Source organism: Jaculus jaculus, chromosome 6 (genome assembly GCF_020740685.1).
Source record: "Jaculus jaculus isolate mJacJac1 chromosome 6, mJacJac1.mat.Y.cur, whole genome shotgun sequence".
Classification (NCBI taxonomy): Eukaryota; Metazoa; Chordata; class Mammalia; order Rodentia; family Dipodidae; genus Jaculus; species Jaculus jaculus.
This window is the reverse complement of record NC_059107.1, coordinates 71,349,958-71,369,274: the sequence shown is the minus strand read 5'-3', so window position 1 is coordinate 71,369,274 and position 19,317 is coordinate 71,349,958. Positions and strand designations below refer to the sequence as shown.

The following is a 19,317-nucleotide window of genomic DNA, read 5'->3' as shown; positions in this document are numbered from 1 at the left end:
TCTGGCTTATGTGGGTCCTAGGGAATTGAACCTAGGTTCTTTGGCTTTGCAGGCAAGTACCTTAACCACTAAGCCATCTTTCCAGCCCACATGGTTAGTTTTTTATTAATGAGAGAGAGGTAAAGAGGGAGGGGATGGGGGGGGAGGGAGGGAGGGGAAGGGAGGGAGGGAGAGGGGAAGGATATGAATGAATGAGAAATGGTGTGTCAGAGCCTCCAGCCATTGCAGTTGAACTCCAGATGCATGTGCCACTTTGTGCACATGTTTCACCTTGTGTGTCTGGCTTATGTATGGGATCTGTGGAGTCGAACATGGTTCCTTAGGCTTCACAGGCAAGCACTTTAACTTCTAAACCATCTCTCTAGCCCTTTATAGTTACTTTTGATGAAGATGGCTTATTTCCCAGTGAAAATACGAGGTCTAAAAAAATCTGGTGGTCAGGAATAGATGGTAAGACCCTATTGCTGAAGACTCCACATACTTGAGGTGCAAGGACAATGAAAGAACCTGCTGGAACTGAGCTGATAACCTCCTCCATGTAGACCAGCTGACAGAAAGCTAGAAGAAGCCATTCTGCATGCAGTTCAATGGGGGAGAGAGAAATCACCAGTGAACATACCTAACAGTGTATACTGCAAGCCTTATATTTGGCCAGCTGGGCCAAATGAGCCAATGGGTGCAATAGTGGCACGTTTGTCATGTTGGAATTAATTTGATTTAATGTCTAATAGTTTTGGCTTTATAAAATTTGATGTACCAGTGTTTGGTGCATATATGTTTATGATTGTAATATCTTCTTTTTGCATATATGTTTATGACTGTAATATCCTCTTTTTGAATTGTCCCCTGGACCCTTGGCCATCTACTCAATGCTTGGAGCTGAGGAGTATGACCAGCTCTGGTATCCCTACTCATAGAAGTGCAGGTTGGCAGTCTGGGGAGTGCAATCAGTGCCAAATGGGCCTAATCCATTGTTGCAGCATGCTGTGGGGGACTGGATAGGGGAAGGGGTAGAGCACTCACCTGTACCCTGGGTGGCCTGCTCTGTGTCTGGGGTTGGGGAATGTGATTAGCCGTCTTTCATTTTAATTTTCAAATTTATGTGTGTGTGTTTGCATGCATGTGCAACAGGTTTTATTTTGCTGCTGTAAATAAATGCCTGTCTGGGTTGCTATGAAATCAAGCCTGGGCCAGCAGGCTTTGCAAGTAAGTGCCTTAACTGCTGAGCTGTCTCCCCAGTACTTCCACATCTGTTTTAATATTCCTTTATGCTTTAGTAAAGTATTTTTCTTCTCTCAAAGTTTGCTTAAACAGAAAAGATAGAGGTGGTGATCTTAAAATACTGTAGGAAATCACTTACTGCAGAGTATGAAGATATATGATTACTGAGTAAGCAAGGGCCATTTTAGAAGGAAAGGGTTCTGGGGATTCAGGGATTCTATCAGCCATCATGTTCGCAGGAGTTAAGAAGGTTGGTCATACATGGGGTACATATATCTTATGCAGTCACTTAAGTCATGTTTTAGATGCTTGTTTGGAGTATGAATGCTTATATAGTCATTATTATTATTTTTAAAGGTCAGCGCATTTTCTCATCAAGCCAATACATTTATTTAGTACAACCATTCCCCAATGTTGGGACTTTGTTCCATTTTCCTTTCTAAATCAAGATTACAATGGGCATGTTGGTTTTTCACAATTCATGGATGAGTCCTGTTTTGCCTTAAACAATATTGGGGGAAACAACATTCTATTAAATTGAATCTCAGTGCTCTTTTTTTGGCACTTAGTGAGCTGACATAGTCATAGATTTATTTTCTGAGAAGAAGGGATATTATTAGCAGAATTAAGCAGGTTATTATTTAAAGGACAAATATGTATCGAAGGATTATAAAGTATGTAAACATTACTTAAATATTTAGATGTTGATGTGAGTGTAGTGATAGGAAGAGTGAATAACAGTAGTGTATGGGAAATGGCCAAATATTTGAATAAATTATGTGACTAGTCTGAATTGATGTACTGCAAATGTAAAATATATACTGGTATGAAGAAGTAATTATCAAAATAACATAAAATTAATGTTTTTCATGTTGACAAATAATTTTATGTCTAAAATTAGTTTAAATCATTAAAAGTAAATATACATGATTTTACTTTAAAAAGTGTGACCATTAGAAAATTCAGTTACATGTTTAGCTTGCATTGTGTGTCTGTGGAGGCCATTTTTGTAGAATCTACCCTAATTGAATCACAGTTGGTCTGGGGACTGAGCCTGAGGGAAGTTGGGTTGAGAAGTTTGATTTTTATTTTAAGATCTTTGCTGTTTGATACTTTGAAAAAATGTTGGTATACATTGATAAAAATTACTTTTCATGGAGGTTCTCTGTCTTAGTAATCTTCATCTGTCAGATTCTAAATTATATAGTTGATATCAACTCTACTAAGGAAGTTTTCAAACAGAAAAAAAAAAATCTTTGGCTGCTTTTTCTTTATTTCAATTTGCTTAACCAGAAATGAAGTACTTGTTTTTCCTGCTGCTGTTTAGCTCATTGCAGGAGTGACCAGGACACTACCTTCTAGAAGTAATGCCCACAGAAAGCGGAAGTTGTTCAACTGCTCGTCAAGCAAAACAAAAACGCAAGTCACATAGCCTTTCTATACGAAGAACTAACAGTTCAGAACAAGAGAGGACAGGACTCCCGAGAGAAATGTTAGAAGGACAAGTAAGTTCGTAGTGGTCACTACCTATTTTACTGGATCTTGTTAGAACTGTGTGGGTTATCTCATGCCTGGGACTTCTAGGATATAAATTCTTCAAGGACAGTTATATGCACCTAAACCAACAGTTGTATAGTATTTGCATATAATTTTTAAAAAATATATTTTATTTGTTTATTTGAGAGAGAGAAAGAGAAAGAGCTCGTGAGCACGAGCAAGCATGCAAGTGTGCGTGTGCGCGCCAGGGCCTCCAGCCACTGCAAACGAACTCCAGACGCATGCACCCCCTTGTGCATCTGGCTAACGTGGGCCCTGGAGAGTCAAACCGGGATCCTTTGGCTTTGCAGGCAGATACCTTAACCACTAAGCAATCTCTCCAGCTCCAGTATTTGCATATAATATTTTCGTATCTCTTTGTATACTTTAAGTGTCTGTTTATTTAATAATATAATGTAGAGCTAGGTAAAAATAGCTGTTATTCTGTCTTCGGGAAGTGATGATGAAGAAAAGCAGTCTGTGCATGTTCCATAGAGGTTTCCTGTTTTTACCCAAGTATTTTTTTCTTCTTCTTTTTAAGTTTATTTTGTTTTATGTATGGTGGGGGAAGAGAATGGGTGAGCCATGGCCTTTGGCCACTGTAAACAAACTCCAGACACATGGGCCACCTTTGCATCTGGCTTATATGGGTACTAGGGAATTGAACCTGGGTCCTTAGACTTCACAGGCAAGCACCTCAACCAGTAAGCCATCTCTCCAGCCCCACCCAATGTTTTTTATTTTAAAAACTTGTTTATAGGGCTGGAGAGATGGCTTAGTGGTTAAGTGCTTACCTGTGAAGCCTAAGGACCCTGGTTTGAAACTTGATTCCCTAGGACCCATGTTAGCCAGATGCACAAAGGGGCACACGCATCTGGAGTTCATTTGCAGTGGCTGGAGGCCTTTGTGCGCCCATTCTCTCTCTCTCTCTCTGCCTCTTTCTCTGTCATTCTCAAATAAATAAATACAAAAGTATATTAAAAAATTAAAAAATATTGCTTAAAAATTGTTTATAAGCAGATGTATGTATCCACAGACACATACATATATACAGACATACATACAAACATGCATGCATGCATGGAAAGAGAGAATGAGAATAGGTGTCAGAGTCTCTTGCCCCTGCAAACAAACTTCAGATGCATGCACCGCTTTGTGCGTCTAGACTTGCATGGGTACTGAGGAACTGAACCTGTGTCATTAGGCTATGCATGCACCACTTGTGTAACCAACCTTATGTGGGTCTGAGGAACTGAGCCTGAGTTGTTAGGCTTTGTCAGTAGGTGCTTTAACCACTGAGTACCTTCCTCAGCCCATGTTATTATTTGTTTGTTTGTTTGTTTATTTATGAGAGAGAGAGAAAGAGAGAGAGACAGACAGACAGAATGTGCTGGGCTCCGCCGGTGGGGGCAGGTAGTGCTGAGGAAAGGACCAGGCCTGCTGTTTCCTCCCAAGGGGTTAAGGAGGAAGATGAGTGTAAGACCACTCAGACCTTTCCTAGCCTCCAGAGTAAAACCACACTGAGCAGAAGTCTTGTGGAAGCAGGAACTCACAGGAACTCTCATTATTGATATGAGCAGTTGCCTATATATTGTTGGGGATGAAGGCAGGGATTTTAGGACGGGGGGGGAAGAGGTAAGGGCCAATAGTAAGCTGTAACTATTGAAATGGTAATTTCAACTGCCACGTGGACTTGGCAGGCAAGAAGCCATTAGATGTCTTGCTGATTCCTAGCTGGCCAGAGACAGGTCACCAAACTTTAGCTAGGCTCAGGAAGTTCCACTAGGCCTCACGCCTAGGCCTTTCAGGGCCCAACATCTCCCCCCCACCCCCCCTTTTTTTTTTTGGTTTTTCAAGGTAGGGTCTCACTCTGGCTCAGGCTGACCTGAAATTCACTCTGTAGTCTCAGGGTGGGCTCAAATTCTCAGCGATCCTCCTACCTCTGCCTCCCGAGTGCTGGGATTAAAGGCGTGTGCCACCACGCCCGGCTTTACCCCCTTTTGTTTTTGTAAGAGTGTTAGTCATCATTGCCCCTGTCTTAGGTTGTCACCCTCTGGGGATCTTACCTGTCTCTAGGTACCATGTGTTTAGCTTGCTGAGAACCCACTCCATGGCCTGTCTTAGGTTGTCTCAGTCAGTCTGAGATCTTACACCTCATTGGTCAAATGGAGGGCAGGGGAGGTGGCAGTGGGTCATCTGAGGAACTTAATTCCTGAGTTGCCAGCCTGTGATAATGTATCTCGACCTGATGCAGTTTTATTGCCTCTAGCCACTGGTGAATAAACTGTAATTTTGTTAATTACATAAGGCCTGACACTGAGGATAAGGAGAAGGAGGGGGAGGGGTCCAGGTAGAGGGAGAAGATAGGGTAAGAAGTCATGTAAGCCTGTCCTCAGCAGGTTGTTCTGGAGGTCCCATCGCCCCTCCAAGTCTTCCTGGAGCCTCTTCTACTTGTCCTGGACAATTCCCGATTTATTGGTGTAAAAGCGGCATTTTTCCTGTAAAAACAAACATACGCCTCCCTTTTCGGCCGTTAGTAGGTCTAGTCCTCTCCTGTTTTTTTTGTAGGACTATCTCAGCCAGGGAATCTAGCTTCCAGGAATTATATCTACATCTGGGATTAAGGAGGCTGGGGCACAAAGGCCCATCCAGTTGGTGGGCAGAAAGGTATAAGCCATCCCGCTCCACAAACATAAACCATTCCAGAAGGCGGGCAGTGCTGAACATTGGGCTCAGTTATGTTAAAAGTACAGAAGGAAGGATGAATGTATCCCACATCTATACTGGAATTATTAGGGGAAGGGGGCCCCAAATGCAAGTTCCAGAGGAAACACTGGGAAAAGCTGGACTGGGTTGGGGAAGGTGGCTGAGCAGATTTTTTTGTTTGTTTGTTTATTTTTATTTATTTATTTGAGAGAGAAAGAGGCAGATAGAAAGAGAGAGAGAGAATAGGCACACCAGGGCCTCCAGCCACTGCAAAAAAACTCCAGACGCATGTGCCCTCTTGTGCATCTGGCTTATGTGGGTCCTGGGGAATTGAGCCTCGAACCAGGGTCCTTAGGCTTCACAGGCAAGCACTTAACCTCTAAGCCATCTCTCCAGCCCTGAGCAGTTTTTTAAGGTCGTATGGGCAACTGTATTGCAAGCAGCCAGAGAGGCCCAGATAGGAGGCAAAGCTAGCAATCCTCCGTAAGGGAGGGAGTTACTTAGTTTAGCAGGGTGAAGGGCCATTTTAGAAACAGTCCTCGGGTGGGACTCTCCCTAGAGAAGTGATTGTCAGTGTCCCCTTGTTGGGACAAATATTTTAGGTCTCTCGCTGGTAACCAAATGGGTCTTTTTTCTTTTTACAAAGTTTTTCCATGGACAAAAATTCCATGAGCTTCACATAAGTTTCTATCTAAAAACTTCTTTCTGTTACAGAGTTTTTATACTTTAATTACTTCTCAGTACAAAGGTTGGGAAACAAACAAACCCTTTGGTCTCAGCAATATAAACATAAATATTAAGGAATGGCCAGCTGTAACACTGAATGTGTATAATCTTGCTTACATGTAGGTGCTAAAGTCTTGCTGTCAAATGGCCCAGAGCTATGGCCAGCCAAATGGCTCTAGACAATTATTTTTTCTTTTTTCTTTTTTATGAACTGGGCCCTTCTGGGCCTTGGTGCAGAAAGACTGTGTCTGTCTTAGGTTGTCCTCTACGATATTTAGGCCTTACCCGTCATTGGTACATGAATTTTATCATTCATGTCCTTTCTTAGGTTGACCTAACTCGAGAGAATCTTACCTGCCTTTGACTACCAGCCTCTGTAGGGGCTTTAAAATAATGTCTCAGGAAGCCGGGGTTGGGTTGTATCTGTAGTCCATGTACTTCTGTACAGATATCCATAAATGATCTTAAAAGGCATTTAATGAATATGGGCATCAGACACAGAATGAGCAAAAGACAAACACTTGTAGTAGCAAAGCTTCCTGTCCAAGAAATGAGAGAATTCCATTAGGTAAGGCAGACTTTAAAGCAGATATTAAGTCATCAGCAGCTTTAGCTGCATCAAAAATAAGATGATTATTTTGCAAAGACAAAATCTCTGAATGTAACTGAATCAGATCTAAGGAAATATTATCATTGTGCCAAATATCTCTTAAATGCATTTTCCCAATGCTGTTGACTGTTATTATAGTTTTTAGAAGTAACACAAATCCATTAAAAATCTACATGACACTCCAAACGAGTTTTAACTTTCAACCCTAGTATATAGAGCGTCTAACAGGTGAAACTGTATCTAGAGTAAGGATCAAGCCCAAGATCTTAAAGGGAGGTACAGTTTCAACTTTCTCAGGAGCTACTTTAAAGCTGTGAGTATGAAGGATAGTTAGACATTAAAAGTACAAGCCTAAAGCCAAATGTCACATCACACTTGAGGAACTCCTGCTAGGCACACTTTGTATATCTTTAGATTGAAATCTGAAACCGACCAGCATACCTTAAGAAAAACAATTGAATATATTGGGGGCCATTTATTTAAATTACCACATTTCGCCCCTGGCTCCCAATAGATTTATAACTATAACACATTATAAATTGTTAGAAAAATTTAGAATATTTAGGGTAAATAATGCAATAATGTCTTTTTTTAGTTGGTCGTGTGGGAGTAAGATTCCCCCCCTTTTTTAAAAATATATTTTATTTTTAAAGTTTTTATTTATTTGTTTGATAGCAACAGATAGAGAAAGAGGGAGAGAGAGAGAGTGAGAATGAGAATGGGCATGCCAGGGCTTCCAGCCACTGCAAACAAACTCCAGATGCATGTGCCCCCTTGTCATCTGGCTAACGTGGGTCCTGGGGAATCGAGCCTTGAACCAGGGTCCTTAGACTTCACAGGCAAGCACTTAACCACTAAGCCATCTATCCAGCCCTGTTTTTGTAATTGAGACTTGAGAGTTTGATTATATCTTACAATGGTAGCCTGGCCCTGGGGGTTGTATGGAATGCCTGTGGAATGTGAGATTTTCCAGGTCTGGAGAAAATCTACAAAGGCCTTGCTTACGAAGTAGGGGCCATTATCTGTTTTAATTTGATCAGGTAGCCCAAGAGTGGCAAAACATTGAAGCATATTACGAATGGCATGTTTAGATTTTTTCCTGGCATGTGCCGATGCCCAGTAGGCATGGGAAAAGGTCAGTGAGCCCAGTCACCATGAGAGGGCGGACTTCTCCCCTGTCCCCACCTGGATTAGTCCAATGGGCCACGGACAGTCTCCCAGGAGGTGGATTGCCTGCCAATTTCCAGTAGGGGAGGGTCGGGCACACGCTGTCAGGAGGGGGGCCATCTATTTAAATTACCAAGTTTCACCCCTGGCTCCCAATAGATTTATAACTATCATATATTATAAATTGTACTCGGTTTTATTTTAAAGGTCTCCACAGTCTTGACCAATTTAAGATATTAAGACCTGTAAAATTAAACAAGATAAACACTTCTACCATATAAAGGCACAGAGTAAACATTTTTAACTGGTATAAGGCATAGCAAGGAGAGATTAAAACAATGTATATTGAACCATCATAACCTAAAATTAGTCTCAGTGGCTGTAATTTTAACTTGCTTGAGGTTTTCTAGCTTAAAATCTTAAGTCTCAGCCGGGTGTGGTGGTGCACGCCTTTAATCCCAGCACTCGGGAGGCAGAGGTAGGAGGATTACCATGAGTTTTAGGCCACCCTGAGACTCCATAGGGAATTCTAGGTCAGCCTGGGCTAGAGTGAAACCCTACCTCGAGAAACAAAAACAGCAGCAACAACAAAACCAAATCTTAAATCTTTTAATTCAGTATCTCTAGCTAAGCATATCAGTCTATTACAAATTTAACCTTGATTAAACTCTCTGGGCCTGGGCAGCAGGACGCAGCCAGCCCTTATGCCAGTAGCCCAGTTCCAACAAAGTCCCCTGCAGTCTTTCCTTCCCCTTAGAAAGCTCATAAGCCAAGCCTTGAAGTTTAATGCTGTCTGCACTTAGTATTTTTAAACTTTTATCTGAATAGTCCATAAAATTTGGCTTACCACTCCAGAATACACCTTTCATTGTAAGCACCAAGTCCATGCCTATTTCTCCAAAACAAAGGTTTTAAAAGATTAACATCCACATGGTCAGGTTTATTTTAGTTTATTCCTCGGTAAATATGAAGACTGCCTTATAACTTATGAGTGTACGTTCACCCACACATGTACACCGATTACCTCCTCAATGAATGCCTCTCTTGGGGCACTAATCTGCCGGACTCCGAGAGCCCCATGTTGGGCACCAGATGCCAGGCTCTGCTGGCGGGGTCAGGTAGTGCTGAGGGAAGGACCAGGCCTGCTGGTTCCTCTCCAGGAGTTAAGGAGGAAGATGAGCAGATGACGACTCAGACCTCGCCTAGCCACCAGAGTAAAACCACACTGAGTCGGGAGTCTTGTGGAAGCAGGAACTCACAGGAACTCTCTTTATTGCTATGCGCAGTTGCCTATATAATGTTGGGGACGAAGGCAGGGATTTTAGTATGGGGGGAGGGAAGAGGTAAGGGCCAATAGTAAACTGTAACTATTGAAATGGTAATTTCAACTGCCATGCAGAGGTGGCAGGTAAGAAGCCATTAGGCGTCTTGCTGAGTCCTTGCTGGCCACAGACAGGTCGCCAAACTTTAGCTAGGCTCAGGAAGTTCCACTAGGCCTCACGCCTGGGCCTTTTAGGACCCAACAAGAATGGGCACTGCAGGACTTCAGCCATTGCAAATGAACTTCAGATGCATCTTGTGCATCTGGCTTATGTGGGTGGGTCCTGGGGAATTGAACCTGGGTCCTGTGGCTTTGCAGGCAAGTACCTTAAACCCTAAGGCATGTCTCCAGCCTGTTTTCTTTTCTTCTTGCTTAGTTTCAGGGTGACCTGAATTCACTATGTAGTCTCAGGGTGGCCTTGAATACATGGTGGTCCTCCTACCTCTGCTTCCCAAGTACTGAGATTAAAGGTGTTTGCCACCATGCCTGGCCCTTTTAGTGTTTTTTAGTTTTTCGAGGTAGGATCTCACTCTAGCCCAGGCTGGCCTGGATTTAACTATGTAGTCTCAGGGTGGCCTCTAACTCATGGCGATCATCCTGCCTTCATGTCTGGCTTCTTTTTTTTTTTTTTTTTTTTTTGAGGTAGGGTTTTTCTCTAGTCCAGGCTTTTCAGTTTTTTTAAGATCAGGTCTTGCTGTGTAGCCCATGCTGACCTTAAACTTGTGATTCTCCTGCCTGAGCCTCCCAACTCCTTGGATTACAAGCATGTACTGTCTCACCCAACTTTTTCTCAAAACCCCCCCCACTATATGTAGTGTGTGTGTGTGTGTGTATAATTTGTAATTTATAATAATATAAATTGTTTTTTGAGGTAGGGGTCTCTAGCCCAGGCTGACCTTGAATTCACTGTAGTGTCAGGGTGTCCTCGAATTCTCAGTAGTCCTCCTACCTCTGCCTCCGAGTGCTGTGATTAAAGGCAGGTGCTACTATGTCTGGCTCTCAAATATTTTTGATTTGCAGTTGATTAAATCTATAGGGGCAGAATTGTGGATATAAGGTGTCAACTGTGCCTTGATTTACTTTCAATGAAAGAGACTGCATTTTAATTATAAAAATAGCTTTGATGTTCTTAGTGTTTACTTTTGTTGGGGTTGCTATAATAGTACCACAAATTGAGTGGCTTAAAGATCAGGAATTTATTTTTTCACCATTTTGGAGTTGAAATTTAAGAGCTAGATATGGAAAAGTTATTTTCTCTTTGGGCCTCTACCTTGTAGGTGACTGCTTTCTGTGTCCTCATGGTCTTTGCCTGTTTTATTTTCTTATTCTAAGAACATCAGTTATAAAGGATCATTATGAGTACATTTTACATTAATTACCTCAGTAAAGATCCTTACTTATAGTTACATTCTGAGGTATCCACCAGTGGGACTTGAACATAGGAGTTTGTGGGGTAGGCACAATTTATCCATTTGAGAGTAATGTTGGAGCTTTGTGGTAGACTTCTGTGATGATGGAAATGTTCTTTTTGTGCTCTCTGATGAGGGAGTCCCAAGGTGAACATGACTGAGTAGTTGAAATGTGGTCGGTATGACTTAGAATTTGAAGTTCAAAGTTAAAAAATTAGCTATATTAAAATTTAAATAGTGGCATGTAGCTGGTGGCTATTATATTGGCCAATGGATAGAAAAAAAGCACTTAAAAGATTTTATATATTTACTTACATTTCTCCTAGTAAAACTTCTATAATCTGTTTTGCTGTCACATTCTAGACATGTCTCTTTTTCCTTATTTTTTTATTCCAACTTCCATAGTTATAGACAATAAACCATGGTAATTTCCTCCCTCCCCCTACTTTCCCCTTTGCAACTGCACTGTCCATCATATGTTTTCTCCTCTCAATCAAAGTCTATTTTGATGTCATCATCTTTTCCTCCTTTATTATGGTCTTGTGTAGGTAGTGTCAGGCACTGCAAGGTCATGGATATCCAGGCCATTTTGTGTCTAGAGGAGCTCATTGTAAGAAGTCCTAACCTTCCTTAGATTTATATCTTACTCACGGTAAATTTGTCTGTCTTTGGGTCTTTCTGAGTACTTGTCTCCCATTGTGATGTACTATAAGGAGCTAATTGCTTCTCATAGTAACTTACAAATATAATTCACAGTTCTCTGAGCTGAACAGCCTAGACTAAAGTATTGCTCTGTGTTTCCCACATTAGCTCTCAGTGTATTTTTTTTAGGTTTTGATAGGGTTTCACTGTAGTTCAAGCTGACCTGCAATTTACTATGTAGTCTCAGGGTGGCCTCAAACTCATGATTAGCCTCCTACCTCTGCCTCCTGAGTGCTAGGATTAAAGGCGTGTGCCACCATGCCTGGCTTTAGTGTTTTTTAAAAAAACATTTATTGGGGGAAGGAGGGAGTAAGAAAGAATGGGCATGCCATGGCCTCTACCCTCTGCAAAGAAACTCCAGACGCATGTGCTACCTTGTGCATCTGGCTTACATGGGACCTGGAGAATCAAACCTGGATCTCTAGGCTTCACAGGCAAGTGCCTTAACTGCTATGCCATCTATCCAGCCCAGTGTTTGTTTTTTGAATGAGTAAAGTTATTTGGAGTAGGACCAACTAGCATGGTCTTTGAGTGTCCAGTGTGAGGTGACCTTGCCTTCCATTATACATGAGGGAAGAGAATGATAAGTGTAGCTGTTTGCATGGTATGTATAATTAGAGTTTTATATGATAATCTGGGGTTGTTAATTGTTTGAATTACAGGAGTAGTTATTTTCCAGTAGTGCTCTTTCAGTTGTTAGTAAACTAAAAAAAAGAAAATTAGTCTCAATGATGTTGTGTTAGGTTGAGCTTTCTATATCATAGTCTCAAACATCAAGATGTTTAGAGGGATGTTGGGGTTACCAGTTATACCAGATTTAGTTTTATTTTTCTTCATTTAGTTTTTAAATATTTATTTATTTGAGAGAGAGAGAGAGAGAGGGAGGGAGGGAGGAAGAGGTAGTTAGAGAGAAACAGAATGGGCGCACCAGGGCCTCCAGCCACTGCAAAGGAACTCCAGATGCATGCGACCCCTTGTACATCTGGCTTACATGGGTCCTGGGGAATCAAACATGGGGCCTTAGCCTTCCCAGACAAAAGTCTTAACTGTTAAGCCATTTCCCCAGCTCTGTTTTTATTTTTTAAAAATATTTTTATTTGTTTATGAGAGTGTAAGAGAGAGAGAGAGAGAGAGAGAGAGAGAGAGAGAGAGAGAGAGAACAAGTGTGAACACACACATGCATGGGTGTGCCAGAACCTCTCGCTGCAAACAAACTGTAGACATATGTGCCACTTTGTGCGTTTGTCTTTATGTGGTTACTTGGGAATTGAATCTAGATTGGCAGACTTTGCAAGCAAGTGCCTTTAACCACTGAGCCGTCTCCTCAGCCCCAAGATTCAGTCTTATTTTTTAAGATACTTTTATTTATTTGCAAGGAGATAGAGGGAGGAAAGGAAGGAGGGACGGAGAGAGGGAGAGAGAGAGAGAGAATGGGCCTCTTGCCATTGCAAATGAACTCCAGATGCCTGCACCCCTTTGTGCATCTAGCTTTACATGGGTACTGGGGAATTGAACCCAGGTCATTAGGCATTGCAGGCAAGTGCCTTAACTACTAAGATATCTCTCCAGCCCCCAGATTCGATTTTAAACTAGCAGTTCCACATGTATATATTTTAAGTAGTTCACAAAATTTATGAAAAAACTACATGATTAAAAATATTTTTATTTATTAATTTGCAAGCAGAGAAAGATAGAAGAAACAGACAGAGAATAAGCATGCCAGAGCCTCCAGCTGAACTCCAGATGCATGTACCACTTTGTGCATCTGGCTTTACATGGGTACTGGGGATTGAACCCAGGTTGTAAGCCTTTTGCAATCAAGCACTGTAACCACTTAGCCATCTCTCCAGCCCCAAATACATGATTTTTATAAAACTTAAATTACCACAATATTACTTGCTCCCTAAAATTTGTCTTCTTAAGATGTTAAGCTGAGAAGTAATTTAATAAACATTGTGTGTGTATGTTAAATTTGCAACTCATCAAATTTAAAATTGTGTTTATGTAAATTTCAAAAGTCACTTAGAAAATTACACAGACTCAGGTATTGGAATATTAATTTTGAAATATTTGCCACAAATTGTTTTGAAAATAATCTTAGTACTGGGGTTCGCATTGCTGATAGAAATCACCTGACCAAGTGTAGCTTGTGGGAAAAAGAGGTTTATTTTGGCTTACAGGCTTGAGGGGAAGATCTACGATAGCAGGGAAAAATGATGGCATGAGCAGAGGGTGGACATCACCCCCTGACCAACATAAGATGGATGATAGCAATAGGAGAGTGTGCCAAACATTTGCTTGGGTCAACTGGCGATAACACCCATGAGCCCGTCCCCAACAATACACGCCCTCCAGCAGGCATTAATTCCCAAATTTCCATCAGCTAGGAACTTACCATTCAGAACAACTAAGTTTATGGGGGACACTGAATCAAACCACCACAGACATACACATACATATGTAGGCTGTGCCTTCAGAGAGATTTGAATAGAATGTAAAGGTATGTCTAGCAGTCTCTTACTTATTAGCAGTTCAGAAAAAGTATTTTGTAGACTTAACCTCAGGTACTGCTTACTCATTTGACTGTACTTAAAAATTTAACTGAGGGGCTCTTTCTTCCCATTGCTTTCCCTTGACCTTTTACTATTTTATTTATTTGTTTATTGGAGAGAGAGCGAGCGAGTGTGTGTGCACATGCATGTGCTTGTCAGGCCTCCAGCCACTTCAGGCACATATGCCACTCTGTGCATCTGGATTGTGTGGGTCCTTGAGAATCAAACTCGGGTCCTTAGGTTCTCAGGCCAGTGCCCTAACCACTAAGCCATCTCTCCAGCCCTTCCTTGTCCTTTTAGACAGGACTGGAGGTATGAGAGATGTGTAACGAAGAATGTAGCCTAACTGGGAACCTAAAAATTGAGGTAGTCAGTTAATAGGCATTTTGCTTTTATTGGTTAGGTTTTCTTTTTTCTCTCTTCATAATAGTTACAGAATAATAGGAAGTATCTGGCTCATTTTGTTTTAAGCAAAGTCAATGTAATTAGGTGATAAGACACATCTTTTGTTAGTATATTACCACATATATTTAGCATAAAGGTTATTTACAACAATTTTGCCTAGGGGAATGACCTTGCTTCTCTACACATTGAAAATTTTGAATAGTTTAAGATAAATGATAATTGACTTTGTTATTGGGTATTAGAGTAATTAACTAATTAATTTATCCATTATAAACAGAATCTTTCTCTTGTACAGGATTCTAAACTGCCTTCTGCAGTTCGCAGTACACTTCTGGAACTTTTTGGTCAAATAGAAAGAGAATTTGAAAATCTGTATATTGAAAACTTAGAATGTGAGTACTCCCTATCCTAATATATTTTAAAACCTTATCCCCTATTCATAGAAATCTTTGAGAATAAAATTTGTGGGTTAAGAGTCTTATCATTGTCAGCCGGGCATGGTGGCGCACGCCTTTAATCCCAGCACTCGGGAGGCAGAGGTAGGAGGATAGCCATGAGCTCAAGGCCACCCTGAGACTCCATAGTGAATTCCAGGTCAGCCTGGGCTAGAGTGAGACCCTACCTCGAAAAACCAAAAAAAAAAAAAAAAGAGTCTTACTATTTTGTCTGTTCTGCTACAAACTTAGTGGCTTAAAATAAAACATGTTTTCTTCTTGTGGTTCTGTGGGCCTGGCATAATTCTCACCAAGCTAAAATTAAGTCTTGGCAAAGTTGTGCTCCTTTCTGCAGTCTCTATGAGCAAACATTTCCTGGTGACAGAATGTAATTAGCTTGTGCTAGCTGATACATGGTTTGGGGTGTCTCCTCCCTTGGTGATAGATCCTCTTGTTATTTCTCTTACCTGCCTGTCTGCTTTTGCTCCAGTCCTGAGAATGCTTGTATTGTATTGAGCCCTCTGGAGTATCCAGGGTAATCTCCCTGTAACTTGTGGGGCAACATATTAAGAGATCATAGAGCACAGGGCCTGGGAATTGTTAAGGGAGTACCATACTGATCAAATGGTAACTTATACAAAATTAAAATATCTTATTTTTCCTGTATCAAGTATACCATAAATTATGAATATTTTTTTTCCTGTATCAAGTATACCATAAATTATGAAAGCTGTGATTCATGTTTTTCTTTATAACATATCATTTGAAATTTTTATCTAATGTATACTATCAAAGGTAAATGAAAAGAATTTTGGGGCTGGACTGATGGATCAGTGGCTAAAGTGCTTGCCAGCAAAGCCAAAGGAACCAGGTTTGACACATGTATCTGGAGTTTTTTTTTGCAGTGTCTAGAGGCCGTGGTGCATGCTCTTATTCTCTCTCTCTCAATAAATAAATAAGTAAATAAATAAGTAATTTTATAAAACAACAATTTCACTTCATGTTTTTAGTTGTTTATTTTTATATGTGCTTAGAAAATCAGACATAAATAGAAAAAAGTATTTACCATTGTTTTTGGCTCAATTGCACTCTTCAGTGACAGTATTTTTTGCATTAGTTCTTCTGGTGATTATTTAGGTAAACATTGATCTTCCAGTTTAATTTTACTTATTTATTTATTTTAAACTTTATTATATTGTACTTATATTTTTAATTTAAAAATTTTTTTTTATTAATTAGTTTTGTATTCAGCACATACAGTCAGTTTGGTACCATTATTAGGCTCATCTGTGATCTATCCCCTCCCCATTGGCCCTTCCTTGTTGAGGTATATGGGTCGTGCATTGTGGAGTTAGCCCACAGTTATGGGTAGGATAAATGTCTCTGCATGTTATGACCCAACATGTGGCTCTGACATTCTTTCCACCTCCATCTTCTACAAAATTTCCCTGAGCTATGTTGGGTTCATTTTTGGTCTGCTTCAGTGATGATATGTTGGGGGCCTCTTGGTCTCTGGCTCTCTGGTTTGGTAGGAGTTGATTTTTCTCTGTGTTGATCTCCTTCACCCTTGTGCTGGTACCCAGTTCACCAGGAAAACAGCACCCTTGATTGTTTCGCCAATTTTTCTTAGTTTCAGCTGGGGCCCTTTTGAGGTATGATGGGGTGGCTCTCTCCTTAGGGTCTACATCTGTCTGAAAAAGAGAAGCAGATTCTCCAATGGAGAGTAAGTTGGCACCAGGACAAAAGAGATAACCCTTACTTTTTATAGAGAATTTAATAGGTGTAGGCCCTCTTTGTAGCCCATGATTGATGGTAGCTTGATAATGGAGAGTGGGGTTATGTTTGGATATGATTCTGACTTATTTCTGAGCTCCAGCTATGGGTCCATACCACGGATGGGATCAGCCGAATCAAGAGCAGTTGGTTCCCCACCATGGCTGCGTGCCACTATTGCACTTGTGTGGGCATCACAACAGGTTATTTGCTGCCAAGTAGGTTAGACCATGAGTTGCTTGGACAGATATTGGTGATTTTCCCCCAGTCGCCCATGTAGCACCTTCTGGCACTAGACACACTGACTGTCTGGGGACTGACTCTCTTCCAGCTTCCAGCCATGCCATTCCATTTTACATGTCAACCATATAAGGTGTCTTCAGCAATAGGGTCTTACCACTAACCTTTAGTGGGTCATCAAGTACTCAGACAGAAATCTGTCTTTTTTGAGGAAACCTGTAGGTCTGTCTGATCAAAAGCTCATTGTGGATGATAGCCAAATGGTGGTACTGGGAGTTATGGGTCAGTGCCCATTAAGAAAAGGAAGATAAAGATAACTAATATAAAAGAGTTAGAGAGAAGAGAGAGAGAAAAAGAGAGGGAGGGAGGGAGGAAAGGAGGGAAGGAAGCTGTAGATTAAAGTCAGTCTTCATCATATTCTCTCTAGTGTCTTGTGGTTCAGGTGTTCCCTGTAAGGGCCTAGTGAAGGTTCAGCCATATGGTCTGCATTTTAGGAAATAGAATTTTATGTTACCATTGGCATTTGGGTCTAGATTTGTGTTTCCCACACCCTCCATTGTCCTCCCCTCCTTCCCCACCCATCCTATTGTCTAGTCCATGAGATGCTTGCTGTAAGACATCTTGGATAGATTCAGGTTAGGTGCTGTAGATGAGTGAGACTATGTGGCAATTTTTTTTTTTTTTTTTTTTTTGTGATTGGTTAAGTTCACTGAGAATGATTTGTTCCAGGTTCAACCATTTTTCCTCAAATTTCATTGTATCATTTTTATTTAATTGCTGTATAGAATTACATTGTGTACCACATATATATATATGCCGCATCTTAGTTATCCATTCTTCAAGTGATGGACATCTGCATTGCTTCCAGCTTTTAGCTGTTACAAATTGAGCCATTACAAACATGGTTGAGCAAATCTCTCTGGCCTGTGGTTTGAAGGTTTTAGGGTAGATGCCCAGTAAGGGAATAACTGGGGTGTTGTTATCTCTATAGTCAGCTTTTTTAGGAGTCTCCATATTGGTTTCTAAGGTGGTTGTACCATCTTACATTCCCAGGAATAGTGGATGAGTGTTCCTGCTTCTCCACATCCTCGCCAGCATTTATTTTCATTTGATTTTTTGATGTTTGCTATCCTTACTGGGGTAAGGTAGAATCTCATAGTTGTTTTAATTTGCGTTTCCCTGATGATTAGGGAAGATGAACATTTTCTTAAGTGTGTGTTTGCCATTTGTATTTCTTCCTCTGTGAACTGCCTGTTCAGCTCTTTGCCCCATTTTGTGAGTGGGGTGTTTGTCTTCTTATTGTTTAGATTATTGAGTTCTTTGTATATTCTAGAGATTAGGCCTCTGTCAGTTGGATAACCCACACATATTTTCTCCCATTCTGTGGGTAATCTTTTGGCTTTGCTTATTGTATGCTTGTCTGTAAAGAAACTCTTCAGCTTCATGTGATCCCATTGGTTGAGTGACTGTTTAAGATTGTGAGCTACTGGGGTTTTGTTCAGGAAGTCTTTTTCCATTCCTATATCATGGAAAGTACTTCCTAAATTTTCTTGCAGTAGTAGTCGAGTTTCTGGTTGAGGTCTTTGATCCATTTGGATTTGAGTGTAGTGCATGGTGAAATGTGTGGATCAAGTTTTAGTTTCCTGCATTTGGTTATCTAGTTTGTCCAGCACCATTTGTTGAAGATGCTGTCTTTTTTCCAGCCTGTATTGTTCGGGCCTTTGTCGAATATCAAGTAGCTATAGTTGCTTGACCCAAAGTTCCTGTCCTCAAGTCTATTCTATTGATCTATACTCCTGTTTTTATGCCAGTATCATGCTGTTTTTATTACTATGGCTTTGTAATGTAGCTTTAGATTAGGTATGGTGATGCATCCAGAAGTATTTCTTTTGCTGAGGATATGTGAGGCTTTCTGCCATACGAAATTTGAGGTCATTTTTTCTATGTCTGTGAAGAACAATGTAGGGATTTTAATTGGAATTGCATTAAATCTATATATTGTCTTTGGTAGGATTGCCATTTTCATGATGTTAATTCTGCCTATCCATGATCATGGGATGTCTTTCCATTTTGTCAAGTCCTCCTCATTTTCTTTTTTGAATGTTTTTATGTTTTTGTTGAGATCTTTCACTTCCTTGGTTAACGTTATTCCAAGGTATATTTTGTTATTTTGTTGCTATTGAAAATGAGACCATGTCCCTCATTTCTTTCTCTCTATCTTTGTCATTTGCATATAAAAAGGATTTTTATGCATGGATTTTTTATCCTGCTACTTGGCTATAGGAGTTAATCACCTTCAGGAGGTTTGGGATGGAGTCTCTCGGGTCTTTTACATATACAATCATGTTATCAGTGAATAGAGCTAATTTAACTACTTCCTTTCCAAATTATGTCCCTTTTATTTCCTTCTCCTGTGTAATTGCTTGAGCTAGGACATCCAGTACTATATTGAAAAGCAGAGGTGAGAGTAGACAACCCTGTCTTGTTCTTCATTTCAATGGGAATTCCTCCAGTC

The 19,317-nt window shown here is 40.6% G+C and overlaps 1 protein-coding gene across 4 annotated transcripts in view; it reads left to right on the top strand.

The window, feature by feature from the left end:
• Positions 1–19,317, top strand: part of Wdr37 (WD repeat domain 37) — a 118,960-nt gene that overhangs the window by 15,134 nt on the left and 84,509 nt on the right. For 3 of the 4 annotated variants that reach the window (XM_045152548.1, XM_045152550.1, XM_004662204.3), the window contains 2 exons: positions 2,549–2,726; positions 14,651–14,747. In XM_045152548.1, the coding sequence (XP_045008483.1) occupies positions 2,589–2,726; positions 14,651–14,747 (235 nt within the window). In that variant the 5' untranslated portion in view covers positions 2,549–2,588. Of the gene's footprint in view, positions 1–2,548; positions 2,727–14,650; positions 14,748–19,317 lie in introns of those variants that run through there. The other variant, XM_045152551.1, reaches the window with a different exon arrangement.